The 26,155-nt window shown below is 50.8% G+C and overlaps 1 protein-coding gene across 4 annotated transcripts; it reads left to right on the forward strand.

Annotated features, from left to right (window-relative positions):
* The first annotated feature begins 712 nt into the window (after positions 1-712).
* GDAP1L1 (ganglioside induced differentiation associated protein 1 like 1) lies at positions 713-21,571 on the forward strand. 4 transcript variants are annotated; one of them, XM_060284150.1, is made up of 7 exons: positions 730-989; positions 1,233-1,272; positions 6,408-6,600; positions 7,633-7,806; positions 10,580-10,677; positions 11,460-11,592; positions 20,948-21,571. In XM_060284150.1, the coding sequence occupies exons 1-7, from the start codon at positions 877-879 to the stop codon at positions 21,289-21,291; spliced, it is 1,095 nt and encodes a 364-aa protein (XP_060140133.1). In that variant the 5' UTR covers positions 730-876; the 3' UTR covers positions 21,292-21,571. The 4 variants fall into 4 exon arrangements, with proteins under 4 accessions (XP_060140132.1, XP_030699408.1, XP_060140133.1 ...); XM_060284149.1 differs by lacking the exon at positions 1,233-1,272 and having other exon boundaries at positions 713-989; XM_030843548.2 differs by lacking the exon at positions 1,233-1,272 and having other exon boundaries at positions 717-989; positions 11,460-11,574.
* Positions 21,572-26,155: the final 4,584 nt, after the last annotated feature.

Below are 26,155 nucleotides of genomic sequence, written 5' to 3' on the forward strand. Positions count from 1 at the left end.
AGGTGAAATGAGGTGATGCATGTAGAGTGCTTGGGTTGATAAATGCTTGCTGTGCTGTTGTTTACATTATTGTCATGTTATGACCTTATGGCTAAAAACAGAGACTCTGGAGCCGGTCAGCCTGGATTTGAATCTCAGCTCCACCACTTTCTAGCTAGATGACCTTGGGCAAGGTCACTTAGCCTCTCCGTGCCTCAGTTTCCTCCTCTGTCAAGTGAGGCTAATAGGATTATTGTGAGGGTTAAATGAATTGATGGTGCCTGGACACACAGGAGTGCTATGTAAGTGTTTGTTCAATAAATCATAATGTGTTCCCTTCTGCCCTCAGAGGTCCTTCTGGAGAAAAGTTAGAAAATAACAGCTTCAAAGAGAGACGAGCTATTTCCAGACACTGATTTATAAAGGAATGTATTTCTATAACACCAGTTGTCCTATTTGCCTTTTAGAAGATTTGAGAGGCAGAATGCGTTTATAATGGTGGAATCTTCGGCAGGTGGCTGGCCAGATTCGAGCTATCTGGGGGCATGGCCCACTTCCCTATGGCTCCTGGTGCCCTTCCACCGAGCCTGACCTTGGACTGGTGGCTTTTCTGGCACGGGCCAGGGGTGGGCCAAGGGGAGGAGGAGGAAAGGAGCTCCCGGGATCCCCCTCGCCCCTCCCCCACTCGCCCAGTGAGTAATGACATTCACGGGGATGGGAGGGAGGGAGCGAAGGAGAGGGGCAGGCTCGGCGAGGCCATGTGATGCTGGGCGAGAGAGAGCCGCCACCGCCGGAGCCTCCTTCTTTCTTCCCTCTGATTTCGGGCTGTCATGGCGACCCCCAATAACCTGACCCCCACCAACTGCAGCTGGTGGCCCATCTCGGCGCTGGAGAGCGATGCGGCCAAGCCGGTGGAGGCCCCCGAAGCATCCGAAGCGGCCAGCCACGCCCATTGGCCCAAGGAGAGCCTGGTTCTGTACCACTGGACCCAGTCCTTCAGCTCGCAGAAGGTAGAGCCCGGAGGGAGCAGGGGAACCCGACCCATGCACCAGGAGGCTTGGGGGAGGGGATCTGGGAGGGCTTAAGGGGTCTGAAGACCTGGTGAGAGACTGGAGGGTAGAATCGGGGGGCTTCGGGGCCCAGAGGATGGGGGAAGCTGGGCTGCCCTCCCGGGAGGTGACTGGCGCTGTCTTGGGCCCCAGGAGCACCGACCCTAATTCTAGGAACACCCGTTCTGCCTCTTTCCCTCCCAGAAAGACCCGGTCTGTTGAAGAGCTGAGAAGAGAGACAAAGGCAAGGGGAAGGGAATGGGCACTGCTGGGAAGGCGGCCTGTCGGAGGGGGCTGCTGCTGCGGGGAGGGGGGAGGGGCGCTTCCTGGGGTCCAGCCTCCGGCCCCAGTAGTCCCATCGCAGGCCCTCCCCCCCTCCCCCCCACCCCCGCGCTGCTGTCCCCATGCCACAGGCCTGCGGGTCAAAGCTCCTCTGCCCTTCTGCCCGGCTGGGGGCCTTCTGATTGGGGCTTGAAGGGTCTGACCCTAGCCCTCCCTCCACCCCACCCCCAATCCTGAGCTGAGAAGGAAGGAGTTAACCCATCTCCTCAAACCAGCTCAGCAGGCCCGTAAGGTCTGTGCTTTTTGCTCTTAAAGGCACAGACGGCCACACGGTCCCATCTCAGACTCAGGGGAGCTAGAAGGCGGTTGGGAATGCAGCCTGGTGTTGAGTTATCGGGGTTCCCGCTTCCTGGGGGTGAGGTCCAAGCACTGAGCCTGCAAGACCAGGGGCCTCTAGGAGCGCAGTCTCTCACCCTGGGCTGTCCTCTCTGTGGGGTACGAATTCAGCACCATGGCCAGGTCCCAGCAGCCGGTCCTGTTGGAGCCTAAGGGTCACCCATTGCCTGACCCTTCGACTTCTCTTCTCCCTGGAAGATCCTTTTGTTCCATTCACTCATTTTCCAGATGGAGAAACAGATTCCTTAAAGAGAAATGGCCTTGGAACCAGGCTCTTTGGTTTGATTCTTGGTCTAGGCTCAGTTCCATCATCTGGAAAATGGGATAATAATAACAATAACAGCAACTTCTTCTAATTGCAACCCCCTCTCAGGATTGCTGAGGGTTGTTGAACAGGCGGTACTGCTTAGTGTTCTACACTGGCACTGGTCAAACTTGAGCATACATTACTGGTTCAAGCACAGAATACTGGGTCCCACCCCAGAGATTTTGATTCAGCAGATCTGGAGTAGGGCCCAAGATGCTGCATTCTAACAGGCTACCAGGTGAGGCTGATGAAGCTGGTCCACTGATCCCCCTTTGAGTAGTTCCTAGTTTAAAGTACAGACTATGAGGCCAGAAATTCCCCAGCAGGAGAGCCATCTTCTCCAATAATTCACCATGGAGTTTTCGGCAGGTCACTTTGCTTCCCTAAAGTCTCAGTTTTATAATCTGTAAAATGGAGCTAGTGGCAGTACCTTCTTCAGAAGGCTATTGTGATGGTGAAATGAGATGATGCACAAAAAGTGCTGATCGCAGTGCCTGGCATGGTGTCAAGGCTCTGTTCATAACGGGTGTTATGATATCACTAAAGTGCTAGGTAAAGAAGGGGTTGGAGTTAACCAAGGTCATGCTGGGACTCTTCTGTACATGCATGCTGAACACCTACTGCATGCCAGGCTCTATACAAGTTGCTGGGGGGTTTGGGAATGAATCAGACTGACCTCCAGATGCCAGGATGTCCTCCTCCCCAGAACCTCAGGAGCCAGGCCCCAGTGACCAGGAGGTAGGAGGGTGGCCCTTCCCCTCACCATTTCCTGAGGGAGCCTCCTGAATATTCCTTATTCAGCATGAGCTCAGGGCTAAGGTGGCCCCTTAGTCAGGGATGGGACCACCCACTGCAATCCCATTTGTGACCAAACCTCTGACTAAGGCAGCCTAGCATTCTCCTGCCTCTCCTGCCAGGGCCTTCCCCTTGCCCAGGGGCCTGTGGTGGGTTCTAGAGGCAGTGTAGCCTGATGGAAAACACATGGGCTCTGCAGTCAGATGGTCCTGGTTCCAGTCTCATCTTGAGTGCTTACTGGCTGTGTGACCTTGGACAAGTCACTTCACCTCCTCTGTGCCTCAACATCCTCATCTGGAAAAGGGGACGTTTACATCCAACCCTGTAGGATTCCTGGGGGACTGAAAGGACAGGGACACGTGTTAAGTGTCTGGCACACAGTATGGGCTTAGCAGGCACATTTCCTTCTTTCGCATCAGTCCTAAAGGGCCTTTCCTGCATGCAGAGGGCCCTCCCAGACATGGCAGAAGGGAAGTAAATGATCTCTACCTGCCACCCTGGCCTTACTTTTCAAGCTCTTGGGCACTGGCGCCCCAGCCCTGTCCATGCTGCCCTTGACCATTTACCACCCCCTCTCCCACTCCCAGGAGGTCCACAGGCGAGAACTGCACATCTCACTACTCCTCTGCTCAGAAGCCTACAGTGGCTCACAAGTCCTTCCAGGAAAAAGCCGGAGTCCTCATAATGGCCTCAGGCCCTACTGCAGGATCTAACCTTGCCTGGGTCATGGACCCACTCATCATTCGGGGGAAGCCTATGGACTTTTCTCAGAATAGTACTGTTAATTGAATAACATCAAATACATAGGAGTATTAGATTAGAAGGAAAACCAATCATACTGAAGTAAAGCTATTGACATATTTTCAAAACAAATTTGTTACATAATAGTATGTGTTTCTGCATTAACCCATAGTATCACATGACCTAGTGGCAGGACTAATAACTACTGTAATGTTGAAGTCGTGACGGATGTAATTGCAGCAACTGTGAAGTGATGAAAATATCTGATTCCTAGTAGTGACAATATTACAGGCACTGCTAACACCACCATGCTTTGTTGCCTACACTCATAATTGAAGAGAATGCTAAGTGTCAGCTTGACATGACTGAAAATAAACCTGTAATTTTCCCATCCTAGTTTGAGGACTCCCTGAATTTATTCATAGACCCCTGGGTCTAGGAGTCTCAATTAAATGTCCCTGTGCATGACCCTTTCTGACCTCCTCTCCTTTTGTCACCTCCATCCATCCTGCTCCAGCAGGATGGCCACCTCACCATTTTTCAAACATGTCAGACACGCTCCCACCTCAGGGCCTTTGCACTGGCTGTCCCCTCTGCCTGGATCCCTGTGTGGACTACTCTCTCTTTGTTCTTTGCTCAAATGTCACCTTCTCAGAGAGGCTTGCCCTGATGGGTCGCCCTATTTAAAATTGCCACTTGCTTCCCTGATTCCCTGGCACCCCCAATTTCCCTTACCTTGCTCTATATTTTCTTTTTTCCGATGAGCTCACTGTCTTTTGACACACCGTCTCATTTTAACTGCTTCTCATCTGTCTGCCTCCACCAGAATGTCAGCTCCCTGAGGGCAGGGATCTTTGTTTTGCTCACGGCTGAGTCTTGAGCACTTAGAACAAGACCTGGCACAGAGCAGGCACTCAATAAATAAGTGTTGAAAAGTGGCGGACTTGTAAGCCATAAGATGTTACATAAAAAAGGCATTTGATTCTGCAGGCCTAAAACTGGTGTAAGAAATAAAGCTTATTAATTTTTTTAAAGTATTTGTGATAAATAAACTACGACTCCGAGACTCTAAGTGTCTTTTACAAAGTCACACGGCAACTAAGTGGCTGGGCAGAGACGCCAGCCCAGCCCATCACAGTTTTCTCATAAACAAGGGCCCGGGTGAGGGGGGACAGTACCTAGCCATGACAATGAAGCCCCAGTGGGTGACTTTCAGGCACCCACAGGGGGGACAGTTGGCCCAGAGTTGGCTGATGTCTGGTCACACTGAGTGGTGACCACCTAAGTCTGGCGCAGTTCCAGGAGGCAAAGAAGGCAGATGGCCTTGGTGGCCGCGCGCCCTCCCCCGCCCCCTCCCCTGCAGGATGGCACATGGCTCTGGCCTGCAGCTCAGCTAGAGGAGAAAGTCTCCTTGGCTGCTTGCTGGTGTGATCCTGAGGCAGCTCCAAGCAGGACTGTTGTTCCTCTAAAGACAGTCCCCTCCCCAGGCAGGAGCCCCACCAGGAACCCTCACTGGAGTTCAAGGGCAGTGCCCAGGGAGCGGTCCCTGGGAGCAGAGGCCCTGCCAGGATGGGAGGCCAAACGTCTGGACCCGCCAACGGCAAAGGCCTGATTTAGTTTCTGTTTCCGTCCGTTCAGAGATCCCAGCTTGACCCAGACGCTGGGTGGCTGGGCAGAACCTGCCAGGAGGATGCCAGGGCAGACAGGAAGGGAATGGGAACTGCCACCTAGGTATGTACAGGGGTCATCGATGCTTAACAGGAATAGACCTTTGCCTCTCTCTGGGGTGCCCTCTCTTTCTCCTGGGCTGGAGCTAGAAGTAGGGGGGAGCATGTAGGAGTGGAGCTTGCCATCCTTTTGCTGGGGGACCTTAGACAAGTCTAGCCTACTTTCTGAGCCTCAGTCCACAGGCAGGGGATAGTTGGGCTAGGTGATCATTAACCACCTGCCAGCTCAGAACTGTCAGGAGGCTCTCTGTTCGCATCTACCAGGTCATATGTTTGTCTGGGACCCCCTGGAGATTAGGGAAAGACTCAGGAGGGGCCAGGCCCAGGACTCCCTGGAAGGAGCCCCCAGGGCAGAGAACACTGGTCTGAGAGTCAGGAACCATTGCTTCTTTTAGATCTACTGCTAAATTGGCTGTGTGGCTCTGGGTCAGTTAGTCGCCCTCTCTGGACTTTCGTTTTCTCATCAGCAAAAACAGGAGATAGTCTCTGCTCTGCCCTCCTCTGGAAGGCTATTGTGAGCATCCAACCACCAGATGGGAAGGTGTCTGGGGACAATAAAGGGCTAGGCTGATGTTGGCAAATTATTTTTCACTTCACTTTGTTTCTCAAATAATTTGAGAAATTTTGCTACTGATCATGGTGATGATAAGAATTTCTGCAAATTTCATGGCCAGATTCACGTTTGGAGGCCAGGCTGAGAGTCCAATCCTGATAATGAGAATTATGAATAAGCACTAGCTATATACCAGACACTGTGTTGGTGCTACTATTAATACTTCAATTCTGCAAATAAAAAAACGATGAAGGCCAGAAAGTGTAACGAATCCGCCCAAACTCACACAGAAGAGCCAGAAATCCTATCCCAGGTACGTCCAGCAGTGACACCCAGCCCCGTAACCACCAGGCAGCTCTGCCCCTTGTCCCCAGGGCAGAGCTGTGTTCCTCCCACCACCAGACCCCGGGGATGTATCCCCCATCCCGTACCCCAGGGGCCCAGGAGTGGGCTGGAAGCAACACGGTCCCCTCCAGTGTGGGACCTCGGACCTCCCTCCCCGCACGCCCCGCCCCCCCCTGGGCCGAGTGTCCCTGTGTGTCCGCCCGCCTTCCCCGCTCTGACCCTGGCGCCTGCAGGTGCGGCTGGTGATCGCCGAGAAGGGCCTGGCGTGTGAGGAGCGGGACGTGAGCCTGCCGCAGAGCGAGCACAAGGAGCCCTGGTTCATGCGGCTCAACCTGGGCGAGGAGGTGCCCGTCATCATCCACCGCGACAACATCATCAGCGACTACGACCAGATCATCGACTACGTGGAGCGCACGTTCACGGGAGGTACGGCGGCCGCGCGGGCCCTGACAGCGCCCCAGCACCTTGGGAAGCCTGGGCAAACCCCGCGGGCCCGGGCTCCCCCACAAGGAACCACGGGCTACAGGCAGGGCTCAGATGCCGCCCAGGAACCGCAGAGCATGGCCACAGGTCCCTGGGGACCCCACAGATCTGACACCCCCTCCCCGGTACTGAGGGAAAGGGCGTGGCCCAGACACCCCCCTTGGAGCGGCTGGGGCTATAGCCTCCTTGCCAGGGGACTCTGGAGTCACAGGCTCGGCCACAGACACTCTGGAGCCCATCAGGCGTGAACGGGACCCAGACCCCCTTCTAAGTCCCCACAGACAGGATCCAGATCTCCCGGGGATGCCAGGGCTCGGCCAGGACCCAGCCCCCTGAAACCCTGTATGCATAGTCAGGGCCACAGGCTCTTCCGGAACCCCCACAGACATGGGCCCGGATACCCGAGAACTTTGCAGACATGAGCAGGGCCCGGCACCCCAGAACCCCACAGAACCCTATGTCCTCCGTCCCTACTTCCCTCCCTCTGGCCTCGCTCAAGTCCAGAAGCTCAGTGCCCATGGCAGAGGCTGCAGATGCAGCTGAGAGATCAGGGCCCGGACATGCACTGTTTTAAAAGAACATGAATTAGTTGCCAACATTTAAAAACCAAGGAGAGTTCAATTTCAAACATCCAGGTTTCCAGCTTCTCTCCAAGTCTGGCAACACTAGGCCTAGAGACCCACCTGGCAACAAGCCCAGGCAGGTGAGGAGTTGCCCCTCAGGGGACGGCTCGGCAGGGCTCCAGTGAGGAGAGGTAGGCGGGCAGGATCACTAGGGTCCCTGTCAGCCTGCTGGGGACTTTCTCTCAAGAGTCAAGGAAAGGGGATGGGCCCCAAACTTCTGGACATGTCGCGGTTCCGGGATGCTGAGGTTGGGGGATGGGATGCCAGAGGCTGGCCTCTCTGAATCAGGGGGGCGGGAGGCCCGACACAGGGCCCTGCGTGCCGCCGCCCAGCCCCCGGCCATGCCCCGCAGAGCACGTGGTGGCGCTGATGCCCGAGGCGGGCAGCCCCCAGCACGCGCGGGTGCTGCAGTACCGTGAGCTGCTGGACGCGCTGCCCATGGACGCCTACACGCACGGCTGCATCCTGCACCCCGAACTCACCGCCGACTCCATGATCCCCAAGTACGCCACGGCCGAGATCCGCAGTGAGTCCCGGGGTCGGGGTCGGAGTGCAGAACCCTCAGGGTAACCCGGTCTTCGCCCACCTCCTCCCTCTTCCTCCCATTCCTGTATCTCTTACTCACTTTCTTCCCTTTATCTCTCCTCTTCCGCCTTCTCTCCTCTTCCCAATGGATATCCCTCTGCCTCTGCCTCTCTCTCCATCCCTGTGTCTGTCTCTGTCTCTCACTCTGGCTCGCTCTCTCTCTCTGGCTCTCCGTCTCACTCACCCTGTTTCGAGCTGAATATGTCTTTCTCCCTCTCTGGCAGTCTCTCTCTCATTCCCTTCTCCTGCCCCCTCCTCTTGTCCTGCCATCCCATACAGAGGCCATAGGGCTATCTGTCCCCCTAGAGGCTTGCCTGTCCATGGGAGCTGGGACACCTCTCCACAGGCATCTCAGCCCCAGACACCTGGGGTTGGCAGCCCAGGGTACTGAGTGACATCAGGACTGGCATCACCAAGGAAGATTGCCCAGATATTGCCAGGCCCCGGGCCTCTGAGTTCTGATTCAAGCATCCCCAAATACTGTCCTAACTGCCAGCCTGATTGTGCCCACAGCCTACTTTATCCTTTCATTTTTTTCAGTACTCAGTAAATAAGTGTTGGATTAAATCAGATTATCCATCAACAACTGTTTACAGACTTTGGTCCAGGCTCTATGCAGACACCATGGGGTCCAATATACAGATGAAGCATGATGATTCCAAGTAGATAATAGGTGCTCGGTAAATGGTCACTTCCTCTCTCTCAAAGGAATGAGGCTTACGTCCAAGGGTGGGCCAGGTTGTGGCACTCGATTTTGTCTCTTTAGAGTGCCCTTGAACAGGACTCAGGACATATTTATATTGTCCTGTCCCCATTGAGTCAACAACATTTAACAACATTTATGAAGTCTCCTATGACCCAGGCCCTGGGCAGGGGGCTGGGGACAGAAGGGGACTGTCACAGCTTCTACCCTCCCAGGGTCACAGTTTCATGGAAGCAGAAAGACAAATGACCAGATGATTACAATGCAGGACTAAGTAAATTTGAACAACCTCTCAGGAGAGCAGTCTGGCCCTCTATATCGAATATTAAAAGGCCCACACTTTGGAGACTGTCCTGCAATGACACTTGGATGTGTGCACCAAAGAAGTACATACAAGGATATGCATTGCAGCATAAGGGGTAATAGCAAGAGGCTGGAAATAACCCAGTTGACCATGATTTGGGGACTGGGTAGATAAATTCTAGCACATACAAACAATGAAATACTGTGCAGCTGTTAAAAAAAAATAACAGGCATGTGGAATGCTCTCTAAGATATATTAGTAAGTAGGGAGAAAGTGAAGGGCAAAAAAATGCATCTAGTGTACTATCATTAATATATGTAAAGGGATCGAATGGATACACAGGTGCTTGCAAACACAAGGAGTATTTCTGGAAGGACGCATGAGAAGATTGGGAGAGCAGAACTAAGGGACTGCAGGTTGAGAGGAGAGAGATTTACTTTTCACTGTACGTTCCTTAATATTGTTTGAATTTTTAAACAAACATGCATGTATAATCTATTCAAAACTAATTGATTTGGGGACTTCCCTGGCGGTCCAGTCGTTAAGACACCGTGCTTCCATTGCAGGGGGCATGGGTTTGATCCCTGGTCAGAGAACTTAGATTCCGCATGCCACGCTGTGTGGCAAAAAAACAAACAACCCACATTGATTAAAATTTTTCTAACCTAGTACCAATCAGTGTTATGATAAGGGGAACATAGAGGCAGTGGGGCCAGAGAAGATGCCCATCCCAGTCCAAGAGATGTCCAAGTGGGGCTGGGACCCAGGGGAGAGGGCAGGCCAGGTTTGGGCCCCACCACACACCTGGCCCATCATGTCCCATACTTACTGGCTAAGAGTTCCAGAGAAATCCTGCCCCAGTCATGGAACAGACCTCAGGATCTTATCCCACTTAATGCTTCCACCTCCTCTTGTAAAACCCACAGCTTACAGCTAGACTTTTAATGTCAGATTATAGGACACTTTGTCTCTCCCATTAAGTATAATTCTCAAGGTGCTGCCTTGAGTTCCATCATTGACCCACATTCCGTCACCCAGGCCTTTTCAGCATCTTTAAAAGGCCAATTTCCCAGGAAAGGTGATCAATATGTCCCTGAATCTTCAGGGAAGTTGCCTCACCAGAAGTGGAAGTTTCAAGACACCAAGCTCTCTTATAGTTTTTTTAAAACAAGTTTTTCCCTGTGGATTACAGTGAGTGAGCTCTAGACTGAGAATCGGACAGATCCTGATTCAAAATCTGCTTGTCATTTACTAGTGTGGAATTTACTAGCCTCTCTGAATCCGTTTCTTCACTACAGAAAGGGGTGAGGGAGACGTTCACTGAAGCACGAGCTTGTCCACATTTAGGGTGATATTCATTTCCGGCAAACTCCTACTCATCCCCTAGAGTCTCCTCCTCAGTGAGGTTTCTTGACACCTTGTGCCCCAGGCAGGTGGCCCTCTGGGTCCCACAGCATTCTGTTCACTCTTCATTAGAGATTGATCATGCTATGTTGTAGGTATCTCTTTTATGGTCTAGGGCAGGATGGCATCTCATCCATCCCTATGTCCCAGCCTGTAATGACATAGTGTCTCCTAGTTATGCCTGTTGATATTGTTACTTCCTGGACTACTGTTTGAATGGGACCTATTCCAAGTTGTTGGGGGGAAGGGAAAGGAAGAGCACCAGGTATCAGAAGAACGGGACCTTTCCTATTCTCTCCCCAGGACATTTAGCCAACGCCACCATGGACTTCATGAAATTGGACCATGAAGAGGAGCCCCAGCTCTCTGATCCCTACCTTTCTAAACAGAAGAAGCTCATGGTGAGTGACCCCAGGCCTGCTCATTCCCCTTTCCCACCATCTTTTCCATGGAAAAGAAGAACTGGAAGAAGCTGGTTCTAAGTAGAGAGTCAGCTGATGACATGAAACGGGAAAACCACTGGTTTGCTTTCCCAATCCTGTCTCCTCTGTCATTTACTGGCCCTTTGACCTTGAGCAAGTCACTGTCGCCCTGGAGCCTCACTTTCCTAATGTCTTAGGTTGTGTCCCTAAGAGCAGAGCATTGGACAGAGGTTCTGGGGTAAGCGAGGTATTGAGGGAGCGCTCTAAGGAGAACCCAGTAAGGATGAGATAGGATGAAGAAGGGGCTAAGTTCACCTGATCCCACAGGGAGCTCTGGAAGATAAATGGTGCCACAAAGTCGATCCACCTTGAGACAAAGGGACAGACTTTTATACCCTTATATCAGCCAATCATTGACCTATTTATTTCCCAAGTATTTCCAGGAAACTCCTCGTTGGCTGAGAACAATTCTCTGGAGAAGGGGAAGCTGTGAGCCACTGTCAACCAACTCTCATGGCAGCTGGTGTATGAGAGTACCAGCCCCATGAAAGGGATCTGGCCAGGACAGTCAAGCTCACAGGACTATTGTGAACACCAGATGAGGATGCCTTGTAACAGTGGGGGTATCCTATACACTTAAGGGGATATAAGGAGACTGGGTTTGCAGAAGGGGATTTGGGCCAAGAGTCTTCCATCCCTGGTCATCCTTGCTCTATTGAGGCCAACTCAGCTCCTCTAGCACCTGTCTGTCCTGCCCCCAGGCCAAGATCCTGGAGCACGATGATGTGAGCTACCTGAAGAAGATCCTGGGGGAGCTGGCCATGGTGCTGGACCAGATCGAGGCTGAGCTGGAGAAGAGGAAGCTTGAGAACGAGGGTGGGTGCCAGTTCTGGGGTAGGTGAGTGCTGGAGCCCATCCAGCCCACTCTGTCCATGACAGTCCCAGCATCTTTCTCCTCAAAGATCTTAGAGGACCATCCAGGTGGTTAGGATCATGGGCCATGGAGTCAGAAAGACCTAAGTTTAAGTCCTAGCTTGGCCACTTGCTAGTTGAATGACCCTGGGCCAGATGCTTCACCTCCCTAGACCTCAGTTCCCCATCCATAAAATGGAGATAATAATAAGACCGACCTCAGAGAGATGCTGAGACACTGCATGAAATAATATATGTAGAATACTTAGATCAGCGCTTAGCACACAGTATTTAATAAAGGCTATTGAAGATGATGATGGTAATGGTGGTGGCGATCGCTTTCCACTACACCATCTCCCCCTTCCCCGACTGAAGGATGTATTATGGCTCCTTCATGCTGTAGGAGCCAGACATCTAGGCTCACCCGGACTCTCTGACCTTGACTCTTTCTGTTCTCAAGTGCCTCTCTTCTCTGGACGCTGAGCATGCCAGCTACATTTCCACCACCACACCTTAGCTCCTGCAGCTCTTCCAGCCTGGAGTACCCTCTCCTTACCACTCTGCTCCTTTTTGCATCTATACACCATCCTTGCCAGCACCCTTCTTCAAATTTCATTCGAGACCTTCCCATTTTGCTCTATTTTAGGTACCCTGTTAGTCTGGTCTCCTCAACAATGCAAATTTGTGGAACCCATTCAACATGCACTGCTACACTCATAGCTTCACACACACGCAGAGATGTCTGTGTAAGTGGGAAGGCTGTGGAGCACAGTGTTCTAAAAGATGGGTTTAGAGTGAGACAGATATGAGTTAGGGTCCTAGCTTTGCTGCCTATACCGTGTGACTTGGGCAAGTTCCTTTCCTTATTGGAGCCTCAGTTTCAACCTCTGTGAAACAGGATGGTAATAGTAGAATTTAAAACCTAAACTCCATCTTGTTGAACTCTTTAAAAAATGAAAAACACTCAGCACAGCGCCTGGAACATACCAGTTAATTACATATGACAGGTAAAGGCACGTGCATTCTCCAGGTGAGAAAACTAAGGCCCAGAGAGATAAAGTGACTCACTCAAGGTCACACAGCTCTTAAACGGCATAGTTAGGGTAAGAACAGGTTCCCTCTCAATGGGTCCAATGTTCTTCCAGCATTTCACAGCTGAGGCCTCAAGCAAATGGCACACACAGATACCTAAGGTCCTAAACAGGAACAGTGTCATGCATGCTGAAGCCAGCTGCCAAAAATCCTTTCTAGAAAAAGGCAGAGTACGGCTAAATGAGTAAAAACAATGCATACCTAAAGAAGGAACTTTCTCATTTCTATCAGAGAGGGTGCTGGAGAGGGGCCATTACAGAAGAGTGTTTAGGGGCCAATGGAAGTAGCTGGACCACATGTTGCCCATCATCCAGCAGGTTAAGCCAGGCTCTTCATATGATGGTGGTCACAGGGACACTGAGAGCAGCAAGAGAGCAAAGCCCCAAGGTGCAAATATGTTTTAAGCCTCTACTTGTGTCACATTTACGAAAGCCCCATTGGCTAAAGCAAGTGACATGGCAGAGCCAGGATTAAAAGGGTAGAGGGTTGGACTCTGCCTCTTGATGGCAGAAGCAGCACAGCCTTTGCAAAGGGGCAAGCGTGCAGGAATGGGAGGAATTTGCAGCCATGTTTGCAATCTACTCAGGGGTGAGGTGTTCTGATTTTACAAAAGTACTCTGGTTGCTGTGAAAATGGATTTCAAGGGAGACAGAAGCCCAGATGAGATGGTGGTGGCTTGGACTGAGGCGGTGGCAGTGGAGATGGGGAGGCATGAAAGGCTTGAGAGGTATTTTGGAGATAAAATGGGCAGGAACTTGCTGAAAGGTCGAGGGTATTGGAGGGAGTGGAGTAAGAGGGGATAAAGGAATCAAAGATGACTCATGAGGTTTTGGTCTGAGCTACTGAGTGGTACCATTTCCTGATATGGGCAAGGGGGACCCAAGAGTTCAGGTTTTTTTTAGGTTCCGCACGTAAGTGTCACCCCCAAGAGGGGATGTCACATAAGCCATTAGGTATTCTAGTCTGACTTTCAAAGGAGAGGTCAGAATTTGGAGGTGGACATTTGCAAGTCTTCAGCATACACACGGTGATTAAAGCCGTAGAATTGGATGATGTCGCCTAGAGGGCAGTGGAGAGAGACAAAGAGGAATCAAGACCTGCTTATTCGTTATTTATTGCTCATAACAAACTGCTCCCAAACTCAGCGGCTTAAACAAACAAACAAAAAGCATTTGTCGGGCTTCCCTGGTGGCGCAGTGGTTAAGAATCCACCTGCCAATGCAGGGGACACGGGTTCGAGCCCTGCTCCGGGAAGATCCCACATGCCGCAGAGCAACTAAGCCCATGCGCCACGACTACTGAGCCTGCGCTCTAGAGCCTGCGAGCCACAACTACTGAAGCCCGTGAGCCTGGAGCCCGTGCTCCACAAAAAGAGAAGCCACCGCAATGAGAAGCCCGTGCACTGCAACGAAGAGTAGCCCCCACTCGCCGCAACTAGAGAAAGCCCGTGTGCAGCAACGAAGACCCAACACAGCCATAAATAAATAAATAAATAAATAAATAAAAACAGGCAGCAGGCTAGATTTGAGCTGAGGGCCATAGTTTTAAAAAAAAGGAAAAAAAAAGCATTTGTCATGTCACACATTTTCTGTGAATCAGAAATTCTGGAGCAGCTCGGCTGAGTGTTTCTAATTCAGGGTTGCATGATGCAGGGATACATGCATGATGCATCTATCCCTCCCCCCAACTCTTCCCCCGTCCCTAAGTCAAGCCGCTGGCTGGGGCTGCAACACCCTGAGCTGAAGGGTCCACGATGGCTCATTCACGTGGGTCTTCACTAGAGGTGTCAGTTCCCCACAGCTGTTGGCCGGAGACCTCAGCTTCTCACTACATGGGCATCTTATTAGGGCTGCTTGAGTTTCTTCACAACACGGCAGCCGGCTTTCCCCTGAGCAAGTGATCCCAGAGAGACAGAAGCAGCAGAAGCCACATGATCTTTTTCTGTCACTTCTGCCACATTCTATTCATCTGAAGCAAGGCATTAAATACAGCCCATATTCAAGGGGAGAAAAATTGGGCTCCACCAAAGAGATAAGTATCAAGTAACCTATGAGCGTATTTTTTTCTTTTTTTTTAATTGAAGTATAGTTGATTTACAACTTTATATTTATTTATTTATGGCTGCTCTGCACGGCTTGCGGGATCTTATTTCCCCCACCAGAGGTTGAACCGGGCCCTGGGCAAGTGAAAGTGTGGAGTCCTAACCACTGGACAGCCAGGCAATTCCCTACAACATTATATTAGTTTCGAGTGTACAGCGTAGTAATTCAGTATTGTTACAGATTGTACTCCATCAAAAGTCATTATAAGATAATGGCCATAATTCCCTGTGCTATACAGTGTATCCTTGTTGCTTATCTATGTTACACATAGTAGTTTGTATCTCTTAATCCCATACCCCTAATTTGCCCCTCCCCCTTCCTTCTCCCCTTTGGTAACCACTAGTTTATTTTCTCTCCCTCTCTCTCTCTCTCTCTCTCTCTCTTTTTTTTTATGGAAAGGCATTTTATTTTAAATATAGCAGTGTATACATATCAATTCCAAACACCCAATCTATCCCTCCCCGCAACGCTTCCCCCGTCTCTAAGTCTGTGAGTCTGTTTCTGTTTTGTAAATAAGTTCATTTGTATCATTTTTTTTTAGATTCCGCATATAAGCGATATCATATGATATTTGTCTTTCTCTCTCTGACTCACTTCACTTAGTATGATAATCTCCAGGTCCATCCATGTTGCTGCAAATAGCATTATTTCATTCTTTTTAGTGGCTGAGTAATATTCACTAGTTTATTTTCTATATCTGTGACTCTGTTTCTGTTTTGCATATACATGTGTTTATATTATTTTTTAGATCCCACAGAGAAAGACAAGCACTGTTTCGTATTTTAAAACTACCACATCTGCCCTGAGGCTCCCCCTCATTGAGAGAAGGGTAAAGACAGACGAGCTGGCAAAGCTGATGAGACACGGTGGCCAGTGAGGCGTGAGGACTCTTGTGTCATAGAACCCAGAAAGGATTGTGTTCTAAGGAGGGAGAACAGTGTCAAATGCAGCTGAGAGGCTGAATAAACCAAGGTTAGGAAAGCATCCCTTGGGTTTTGTCCCATGGCTGTTGGTGGTGACCTTGCCACGAGCAGTTTCACTGGAATGTAAGGGCAATGGCTGAAGAGTGAATGGGAGGTGAGGCGTGAAGATGGCTAGTGTAGACAACCCTTTTGAGAAGTTTCGCTGTAGAGGGAATAGAGAAATGGGGTGGTGCCTGAAGAAGGCTGTGGGGCAAAGGGAGGAATGTTTTCAAGATAGGAGATACAACTGTGTTTTCAGGCTGATAGAAATGCCTCAGTGGAAAGGAGAAATCAGTGATGCAGAACCAATGAGGATTGAGAGCGTGTGCTTCAGGCAGGGTCCCCAGGGGACACACAGGGCACCCTCAAATTGGGTAAATCAAAGAGGCCTTCATAAGGGGACTGTTTACAGATGTGTGGGTGGGACACAGGGAAACCACAAGGAAAAGTGCAGTACCTGGACCTCGGGTTGTGAGCGATGGGGGCAGTTTCAGGAACCAGAACAAAGAGGGCCACCTGACAGGAGCTGTGACTTTCTGGGTTCGATCCCTGGTCGGGGAACTAAGATCCTGCCTGCTGCCTGGTGTGGCCAAAAACAAACAAATAAGCAAACCAATACGGCCAGCCTGTGGCAGCCTGCAGAGAAAAAACTGAGGGAAGTTAAGACTCTGACCTCACCCTCGCCCACCATCCTATCTCCCACCTCTGCTCCCCACTGGCCAAACACCCCTGGAGCCAGAGGGCACGGAGTCCCATCAGTGTATCCGTCAAGTTGGCCTCCTGGGGGGCGCAGAGCAGTGTGGGGAGGGGAGGAGAGTGGCTCTAGAAAGGGAAAGGGAGCATGTGCAGCGTTGGGTGGGTGCAGAGGACCACGGAGGGCCTGACCTTGAGCGTAGGTGGCTCACACCCTCCCTTGTGTCAGCAGGTGGTAAATGCAGGGGCCTGGCATTGTGGGTTTCATGGTGGGAGGTAAGGGCTTTCATGTCTGAAGGTTCCTGTTTTCTGAATGAAGCATGAGGTGACGTCATCAACAGAGAAAACCACCGGGTGTGAGGAGAGAAGATGAAAGATGTGTGTCTCTCTGCAGGGGGCGGTGAAGCGAGCCTCCCCCAGAGCTGCTACAGCACTGCTACAGGACCTGGGCAGGGCTGCCGGCCCTCCCGGGCTTTGCGGTCAGGATTTAAAGTGTAACTGGTAAGGGTACCTGTCTCCAGCACACTCAGCTGGCAGACTTGGAGAAGGCACAAGACAGCGTTCATCCAGGGCTGCGACTTGGCAAAGGGAACCCACAGCTGCAGGAGCGGGGGAAACCGAAGACCTTCTGTTGACACGCCAGGTAGATAGCTACCCGCGCCCGTGGACATTATGCAGTCATGGCTAGCAGTATTTGCCTACAAACAGAAACACAGGAATGGACATACTTAAATAGCGATGCACGCTTACACACTCATGAACATCTGTCTGCAGGCAACCACCAAGTGCATGTGGGCATACCCTTCACTTATGCATGTGGTAATCCCCCCACTGCATGGACACAGATGCCCATGTGTGCAGCTGTCTACATGCTAATACACAACCAGCTTCATGGATTTGAGCAGGCATTCACATGGGTAAACATACACACCATGCAGGATGCAGACACATAGGTCCACACACAGACCCAAATAAAAATGTACCCATTGAAAGAGGCCTACGTGTCAGTGGAGATACATACATATGTATGATGAAGTACTCTCTCAGGTAGATGTCTTACATTTGACAGCAGCTTAGATTTGTTGAGAGACGGTGCCCTGTACTCCCTCTTGTTACCAAGGATAAACTGTTCTTGAACTAGCTAAACCTAGTCCCTTCCCTTGTGTACTTGATGCCATCCACGCTCATCCCTTCAAGGACACCACATCAGTGATTCTCTCCACTCTGTCCTGTAGCATCACCTCCTCTCGGCTCGATCATTCCCATCAACGTGCTGTTTTTTTCTTCCCAACTTACAAAGGCACTCTTTTTAAAAAATAATTAATTTATTTATCTTTTCATTTTTGGCTGTGTTGGGTCTTCGTTGCTGCGCACGGGCTTTCTCTAGTTGTGGCAAGCGGGGGCTACTCTTCGTTGCGGTGCGCGGGCTTCTCATTGCGGTGGCTTCTCTTGTTGCAGAGCACGGGCTCTAGGCGCGCGGGCTCAGTAGTTGTGGCTCCTGGGCTCTAGAGTGCAGGCTCAGTAGTTGTGGTGCACGGGCTTAGCTGCTCCACAGCATGTGGGATCTTCCTGGACCAGGGCTTGAACTCGTGTCCCCTGCATTGGCAGGCAGATTCTTAACCACTGCACCACCAGGGAAGTCCCCCAAAACACTCTTGACCCGTCTCACATTATCGGCATATCCTTCCCATGACAGCAAAGCTCCTTGAAATGGTGACCTTTGCTCACCGTCTCTGATTCCTCTCCTCCCTTTCTTTCTTGGACTCCCTCCCAACCAGGCTTTCAGCGTCAGCATCTACTCCCACTCTTCTTGTCAAGGTCACCAGTCGCCAAATGCAATCGCCAATTCTCAGCTCCTTTTCTGTGACTTCCCGGCAGCGTCTGAAGCCAGCTGAGCGCTCTGTCCTTGGAACACTTTCTTATCTTGGCTTCTGGGACACCACACTCACCTGGGTCGTCTCCCACCTCACCGGCTACTCCTTCGCACACTCCTTCGCTGGTTGCTTCTTGTTGCCCAATATCTAAATCTTGAGGCCCCGAAGCTCAGTCCTTGGTTCTGTTCTCAGCTCTGTCTCCACTCACGCCCTTGATGATGCTGTGCACCTGTACCTCTAACTGCAGACACATCATCTCCCCTCAGAAGTCTAACAGGCATCTGGAAGATTCCATATTCAAGAACAAACTTCTGATCAGAGCCTTCATTACACTTTAGCTCCTCCTCCCCTGAGACCGTGAGCCTCTGGAGGGAAGACATTTGTGTCTTGTCATGTCTTCATGCCCAGCACATACTACCAGATAAACATTTGTTGGATGAATGAATGAACATGAGGACACAGAGTGAAAGGGGGAGGCTCAGGCTGTGAGGGTGAAAGGTATTAGACTCATGGAATTTCTGAGCTGAAAGGAACACCTCTACAAAAGGGCAGAAGCAAGCTTCCCAAGAAAGCAGACCTCACCGGAAGTGGAGAGGAAGGGGAGAGCATTCCAGGCATGGGGTGCAGCAGGGGCAATGGCCCAGAGGCCAAAATGGGCGTGGCTTGCTTGAGGGGAACAGTGGGCAAGTGGGCAATTTGTGAGAAGTGAAGATCAGAGAAGTACTGGGTTGGCCAAAAAGTTCATTTGGGTTTTTCGTAAGATGTTCTAGAAAAAAGCAAACGAACTTTTTGGCCAACCCAATACATTGGAGCTCATCCAACTACTGAAAGGGCTTAAAAGCCACGCAGAGGAATCTGGACATTAATGTGTAGTCACTGGGGAGAATTTCAGGTTGTTGAGCAAAGCAGTGATGAAGGAGACCAAAGGGGCTCCAGAATTTCAAGTCTAGTGTTTCCTAAGTACACAGGCTAATTTTAGATGTCCCGTGACCATGGCGATAACTAATATAAAACCACACGATGAGAATTATTCTCTTTTTAATTCTTTTGATTGTATTAAAGAGTGTTAGTATGATGCTAGTATTTAATTCCCATAAAGGGGTTATGTATTAATACCTGCCCTTTTCTTCAAACAAATAAATAAGTCTTGGGCTCGGGGATTTTGGGCAGGCAGTAGTATCCAGATGGAATTTAATAGCGTTTGTTTTGTCTTTTGTTAAATGTACTTTTATCATTGCACATAGGTTATGGCAAATGATACTCTTAGTGATAGTTTCTTTTCTCATTCATCACTCATTAAGTAAAGATTTAGTGAGCCAGGCAATGTTCTAGGTGCAGGGGATACAGCTGTGAACAAGACAGACCTAAATTCCTGCCCTCATGGAGCTTCCATTCTGGTAGAGGGTGGCAGCCAATAAACAAAATGAGCATGTACAGTATATGGTGGAACACTGGGGAAAAGTTGTATGGAAGAAAACAGAGCAGGGGAGGAGGACAGTGACTGCTGGGATTGGGGTTTCAATTTTAACTGGGTGGTCAGTGAAGCCCCCCGAGAAGATGGCACTGAGCCAAGACCTGAAAGAGGTGGAGGAGTAAGGCCTGTAGCTCTGTGGGGGAAGAGTGTTCCAGGCAGAGCAAACAGCAAGTGCAAAGGCCCTGGGGTGGGAACGTGCCTGGAATGAGGAACTGCAAGGAGGCCAGTGTGGTTGAAGAAGGGTGAGTCAAGGCGGGGGACTTCCCTGGCGGTCCAGTGGTTAGGACTCAGCGCTTTCACTGCTGTGGCCCTGGGTTCAATCCCTGGTTGGGGAGCTAAGATCCCGCAAGACATGGAGCACAGCCGAAAAAAAAAAAAGAGTGAGTCAAGGGGGAAAAAGTAGACTCCTAGGTCTGAAAGGTACCTGGGGGCCAGATCACGTAGGACCTTTAGACCATTAGAAGGGCTTCAGCTTTGACTACGACAGGGGGTCACTAAAGGGCTTTGATCAGAGAGAAGGACATGACCTGACTTAAGATTTAACAGGATTCCTCTCTCTGCTGTGCTGAGAATAGACTCTAGGGAGTCAAAGGCAAACGATAATGGTCGTTAGGACCAGGATGGTCACATCGGAGGTAACATCTAACTTCGGATGTATTTTGAAAATAAAGCTGATGGGAACTGCTGACAAAGTGTATGTGGGGTGTGAAAGAAAGAGAAGAAAGAATTCAACATGGCCTGCATGGCTTTTGGCCTGAGTGGCTGGAAGGATGGAGGTGCTGTTACTGACATGGGGATGAATGTGGTGGGTTTGGGGGTGACGATCAGTTTTGGACATGTCGCGTTTAAGATGCACAGTGGACTCGCAAGGAGAGCTGGAAAATGGGCAGTGGGATATATGAGTCTGGAGTTTAAATACATATATTTGCATTTAATAAGTCAGTTGATTTAAAGAAAACAAATAATAGAGGTAGTATATGCATCTGGCAAAAATCATGAAAGAAGTGCAGGAGTGGGTGACCTTGGGGGAACACTACGGCAGGCAGACAGAACCCAGAGGCGTCACTGAGAGAGGAGGGCGTGTATGGCGGAAGAAGAGCTGACCCTCCCCTCCCCCATCTCCTGTCACTTCCATTCTAGGGCAGAAATGTGAGCTGTGGCTCTGCGGCTGTGCTTTCACCCTTGCTGATGTCCTCCTGGGAGCCACCCTGCACCGCCTCAAATTCCTGGGACTGTCCAAGAAATACTGGGAAGATGGCAGCCGGCCCAACCTGCAGTCCTTCTTTGAGAGGGTCCAGAAACGCTTTGCCTTCCGGAAAGTTCTGGGCGACATCCACACCACTCTGCTGTCAGCAGTCATCCCCAACGCGTTCCGGCTGGTCAAGCGGAAACCCCCATCTTTCTTTGGGGCATCCTTCCTCATGGGCTCCCTGGGTGGGATGGGCTACTTTGCCTACTGGTACCTCAAGAAAAAATACATCTAAAGCCAGGCCCCGGGCTTGGTGTCTGACTGTTGGTGTCTCTGTCCTGTGTGATTCCCAGTGAGCTCTCAGTAACGCACCGTCTCATGCACACTTGGACAGCCCCTCCCACCCCTTGTTTGGAGCAATTCTATCGTCAGTCTGAAAACATTCCATAGTTTAGGAGTAGATGTTGCCACTGCCGTGAGTTGAGGCCACGGTTCTACTGAAGGAGAGAAAGAGTGAGTGGGAGAGAGAGAGAAAGAGAGAGAAACAAACAAAAACACGAATGCCTTTTTTTTTTCGATTCAAGGTCTCAAGATGGAACTGTGGGGACTGGTTAGGATCCAAGGTGAGTCCCAGGTCATTTCATTCACCAGGGCCCAGATTCTGGGAGGTGCTGGGGGCTCGGAGGGCCTGACCCCCGCCTCCCCTTCCCTCTTGCCCAGGGAACTCTTCCACAGGACAAAGCCAACATCAAGACTTGACTCTTCTAAGCGCTACCTCCAGGTGGGGCTGGAGACCTGGAGACCCCACAGGAGGCCCCTGAAGACTGGAAGGGGCTTCATTCTCCTCCTGGAAGTGAACTGAGACAGCACTGGCTGGGCCAAGGCAGTGACTTCCAGCCACAGGCCATGTCTGGGGCCGACGCCATGAGCACACCCTCCCATCCCCCTCTTGATTTGGCCAGTGTGCTCGGTCGGGCACTTTACTGGAAGTCCCTGAAGGCAGTGTCCATCCTCCTCTTCCCACCCGGAGCTGAGTTTTCCCACCATGTGAGGTGGACTTTCAGGAAAAGGCACATTGATCTTCTCTCGGAAGTTCAGCCCTGGCCGGAGCGCAGGGGTGGGTCTGGAGGTGGATGTCCCTCCTCCAGCCTCTGCCAAAGCCATCTCTGTTAACGTCTGCCTTCCCCTTCACTCTCGGGGCTCCCCCCACGCCCTACCATGCCATGCAGGGGGGTTTCTGCGTCCACGCTGCCCGTCCTTGCGGCGTCTCACTTCCCTGTGCCTTTTGCATGTTGGGAGAGGGTCTGGGTGTCACTGCTGCTCATGCTTAGAAAACACTGAAAGCCCCCAATAAAAAGCATCAAGGAGGAGCAGCTGCTTTTCATTTCTAAACCTGTGCTGTCCATCTAGTTCTCGTTTCCAGAGTTTGGGGCCAGAGGGGTGGAGGTACGACGTTGAGACTCAGTGAGTCTGACTCTCGTGACTCTCACCAATGTTTTGACCATTTCACTTCTGGTGAGAAGGAAGAGATGACTGATGGCTGCTTGGGGGGCCCAAGGCTGGATCTGGGGAGGCCAGGTCTTTTGTTTGTTTTTTGGCTGCACCGCATGGCTTGAGGAATCTTAGTTCCCCAACCAGGGATCAAACCCAGGCCCAAGGCAATGAAGCTCTGAGTCCTAACCACTGGACTGCCAGGGAATTCCCACGGCCAGGTTTTATCCAATAGGAAAGGATAGAAAGGATGTTAGAGCACATGTCCAGTACTTTAAGGCCCAGCTGTTGAAGAGGGTCATGCGACTTCCACACACGGTCCATGGGTGAGAATTTAATTACCAGGCTTCACCCAGCTGCAAAGGAGGTTGGGAAATGTTGTCTGTGATTGGGCAGCCTACTGCTAAGGAAGGAGAGAACAGATCCTGGTGGACAGCCAGCAGCCTCTGACATAAGGAAGCACTGAATGGGAAGAGGCCCAGGCAGACTGCTGGAGAGAACCATAGACTCAAAGACTCCACAGGCCCCACCTGCCAGTTCCACACGTGCAGAAACTGAGGCCTGGGATGGGCATGTGTCTGGTTTGGTCAGGATCGCACAACAAGTGAGCTAGAGCTAAGTGTCCTTTCCCTGGTCCCTTTCTATCTCGGAATGTCATGGAGAGCAGCTCGGGTGTGGAAAAGAGTCAACATGCGTACGTTTACTCAGAATCCATCAGCTGCTGAGCCTTCTACTGGTGCCATGGAGGGTTGCAGAGATGGACAGGGTGTGGGGCTGAGTTCAGTCTAGTTGGGAAGACAGACACCACCACCGCCAGGACTGTGGTAATGGGCGCCCCCAGTGTTTACAATGCTAAGAAGGTCTATCCAACATTCACAGAAGGATGCCTGTTGGGGAGGACGGTAAGGGCTGCTGAAGGTCATTATCTCCTTCAGCTCATTGGCTGCTCACTGCCAAAGTCACAGAATCATCTGCCCGGGCCATTCCAACGTTACCTCCAAAGACCTGTTTGGTCCTTCCCTAGCAACCCGGGCCCACATTGCCTAAAACCCTTAGTTTTCTCAGCTCTAAATTGGAGCTAATAATAATAGCTGCCATCCTTTGAGTACTAACCAGGTACTAGGAAATTCACATAAATTATGTCTAAGTCTGCAAAGCATAGCTTTTTATGTCTCACTGATGAGGAAACAGAGGCTCAGAGAGTTAGCACCCAAGGTACAAGTGGTAGATTGGATTTTTGGATTCCCTAATAGGGTTATACATCCACAACCCTTGCCATGTGACTTTGTAGCACCTCCCACCGTGGGTGGAGTTTATTCCCTGCCCCATCAGGGTACTGTCCATGTGACCAGCTTGGGCCAGTGGACTGTTAGTGGAAGGACGTGATGGGAGTAGAGGCTTTAAACGTACCATGTGGGTGCCTCAGTGTTCATCACGAGAAGAGCAGGCCCCAGGTAGTTGCTGCCCTTTTCATCTGGACCTTAGAATGAAAGCAGAACAGACTTGAGCCCAGCTTGTGGCCTCGAACCAAGGCCAGCTGGCCCACTGCCTGAAGCAGAGCTCACCAGCTGAGGCCAGCCCATATCTGCAGAGCTGCAGCTACCTGTGAGCATTTTCTGTCATAAACCATCAGGTTTGGGGGTTATTACTGCAATAGCTGAGTAATACAGTAGCAGAGCTGGGATGAAGCCAAAGCCCTTCCTGTTTTCTCTATGGCCTAGGCTGTTGGGAACTACAGCTGAGATAATTCAGTAAAAATGTCAGGCAGCGGGATTCCCCGGTGGCGCAGTGGTTGAGAGTCCGCCTGTCGATGCAGGGGACACGGGTTCGTGCCCCAGTCCGGGAAGATCCCACATGCCGTGGAGTGGCTGGGCCCATGAGCCATGGCCGCTGAGCCTGCGCGTCCGGAGCTTGTGCTCCGCGACGGGAGAGGCCACAGCAGTGAGAGGCCCACGTACCGCAAAAAAAAAAAAAAAAAAATGTCAGGCAGCAGATTTAAAAATTCAGAACAAATGCTGCTAGTTGTTATTGATTTTAGTCAATGCTATATTTAAAAAATTATATTAAAGACACCGAGCCATTTCAGGTTATTGGGGACATGTAGAAGTTACAGTGCCCAGGCTTCTGAGAGAGACATTCACCAAGCAAAGTAAATCTCTTCAGTAAAAAGCAGTCCTCATAGGCACTTGATATTTTAAAGTTTAGAACTTATTTTCCTACCCATCATTTCATTAAACCAGTCAAAGACCAATGACGTAGAAAGAATCATCCCCATTTCATAGATGAGTAACAAGCCCAGAGAGGTTAAGTGACTTGCCTAAGATCACACAGCTGAGGGAATGATAGGCAGGATTTGAATACAGTCTGCTTGCTCCAGTCCAAGGCTTCTAATAACTCTAGATAACTCAGCTTCCGCCCCCACCTGTTCAGCCCTGCATCACTCCCCAGCAGCATGGGGCCCATGGCAGATGAAACATGCTCAGGAAATGCAAATGGAAGGCAAGAAGGCATGAAAGGAGTGGAGCTGGGAAAGGGTGACAGCAGCTTGCTCAGGCAGGGCCTGAATACCTTTGCTCCAGAAATTAAGATGTCAATCAGGGGTGGCTCCCAGGCTCCCCCCTCCACTCACCTCCTAGGCACTCGGACACACCTTCGGGGACCCATGCCCTGGCAGAGAAGACAGGAGAAGTGATAAGTCTCCCAACCCAGTCCCTCAAATACACAGCCTGGAAACCAGGGTCAAGCAGCCCTTAGCTTACCTGCAAGTGGACAGCACCTCAAACACCTACTCTACCTTGGCGCAAAGGACCCCACAGGTACACGGATGTCCTTTCCCCTCAGCTCTCCTGGAAAACACTTCTCACTCTCCCCCACCTCCTAGTTAGCCCTGAAACCAGACTATAGTCTCAGAGACTCCATTCATTCTAGAGGCCCTGGGACATGGCCTTCCACATTCGACTGCATGTTTTAACTATCTGAGTCAATCAAAATTAAAACACTGACACGTATGGGGTTTCTTTTTCCTGATTTTTTTTTTTTTTTTTTTTTGCCACACCATGTGGCACGTGGGATCTTAGTTCCCCAACCAGGGATTGAACCCGTGCCCCCTGCAGTGGAAGCGCGGAGTCTTAACCACTGGACTGCCAGGGAAGTCCCCCTTTTTCCTGCTTTTAAAGTAGTTATAGTATTGATGGCACATTAGGGACTTATTGTGCACTTGAATGACTTTTATATAGTGCCTCCCACAGACTAGGTCCTGTCCTAAGTAAGCCCTCTACAAGTATCAATTCATTTAATCCTCACAACAACTCTACAAGGTAGGTACTTCTATTATCCCCATTTTACAGATGAAGAAACTGAGGAACTTGTTCAAGGTCAGCCAGTGTGGAGGCAGAGGCAGAATAATCTCCTCCGTCCTTTGCTTTTCTGAGTGTGTTATGTAAATCATCTCTGCCTGAGCTGGGACAATGTTGGGGTGGCGTAGGGGAACACTCTGCTTTTGACGCTTAGCACCCTGTGTGGATGTGCTCATTTCATTGCCTGTGCCTGGCTAGACTGAGGGCAGAACCGTGTCTCTGAATTAACACCGTGTCCAGCATAGTGCCCCTCACCTAGCGGGGCAATGGATGTTGAGTGAGGTGAGGCATTATCCCCACCTTACCCTTCAC

The sequence above is a fragment of the Globicephala melas genome, chromosome 15 (assembly GCF_963455315.2).
Source record: "Globicephala melas chromosome 15, mGloMel1.2, whole genome shotgun sequence".
In the NCBI taxonomy this organism is placed as follows: Eukaryota; Metazoa; Chordata; class Mammalia; order Artiodactyla; family Delphinidae; genus Globicephala; species Globicephala melas.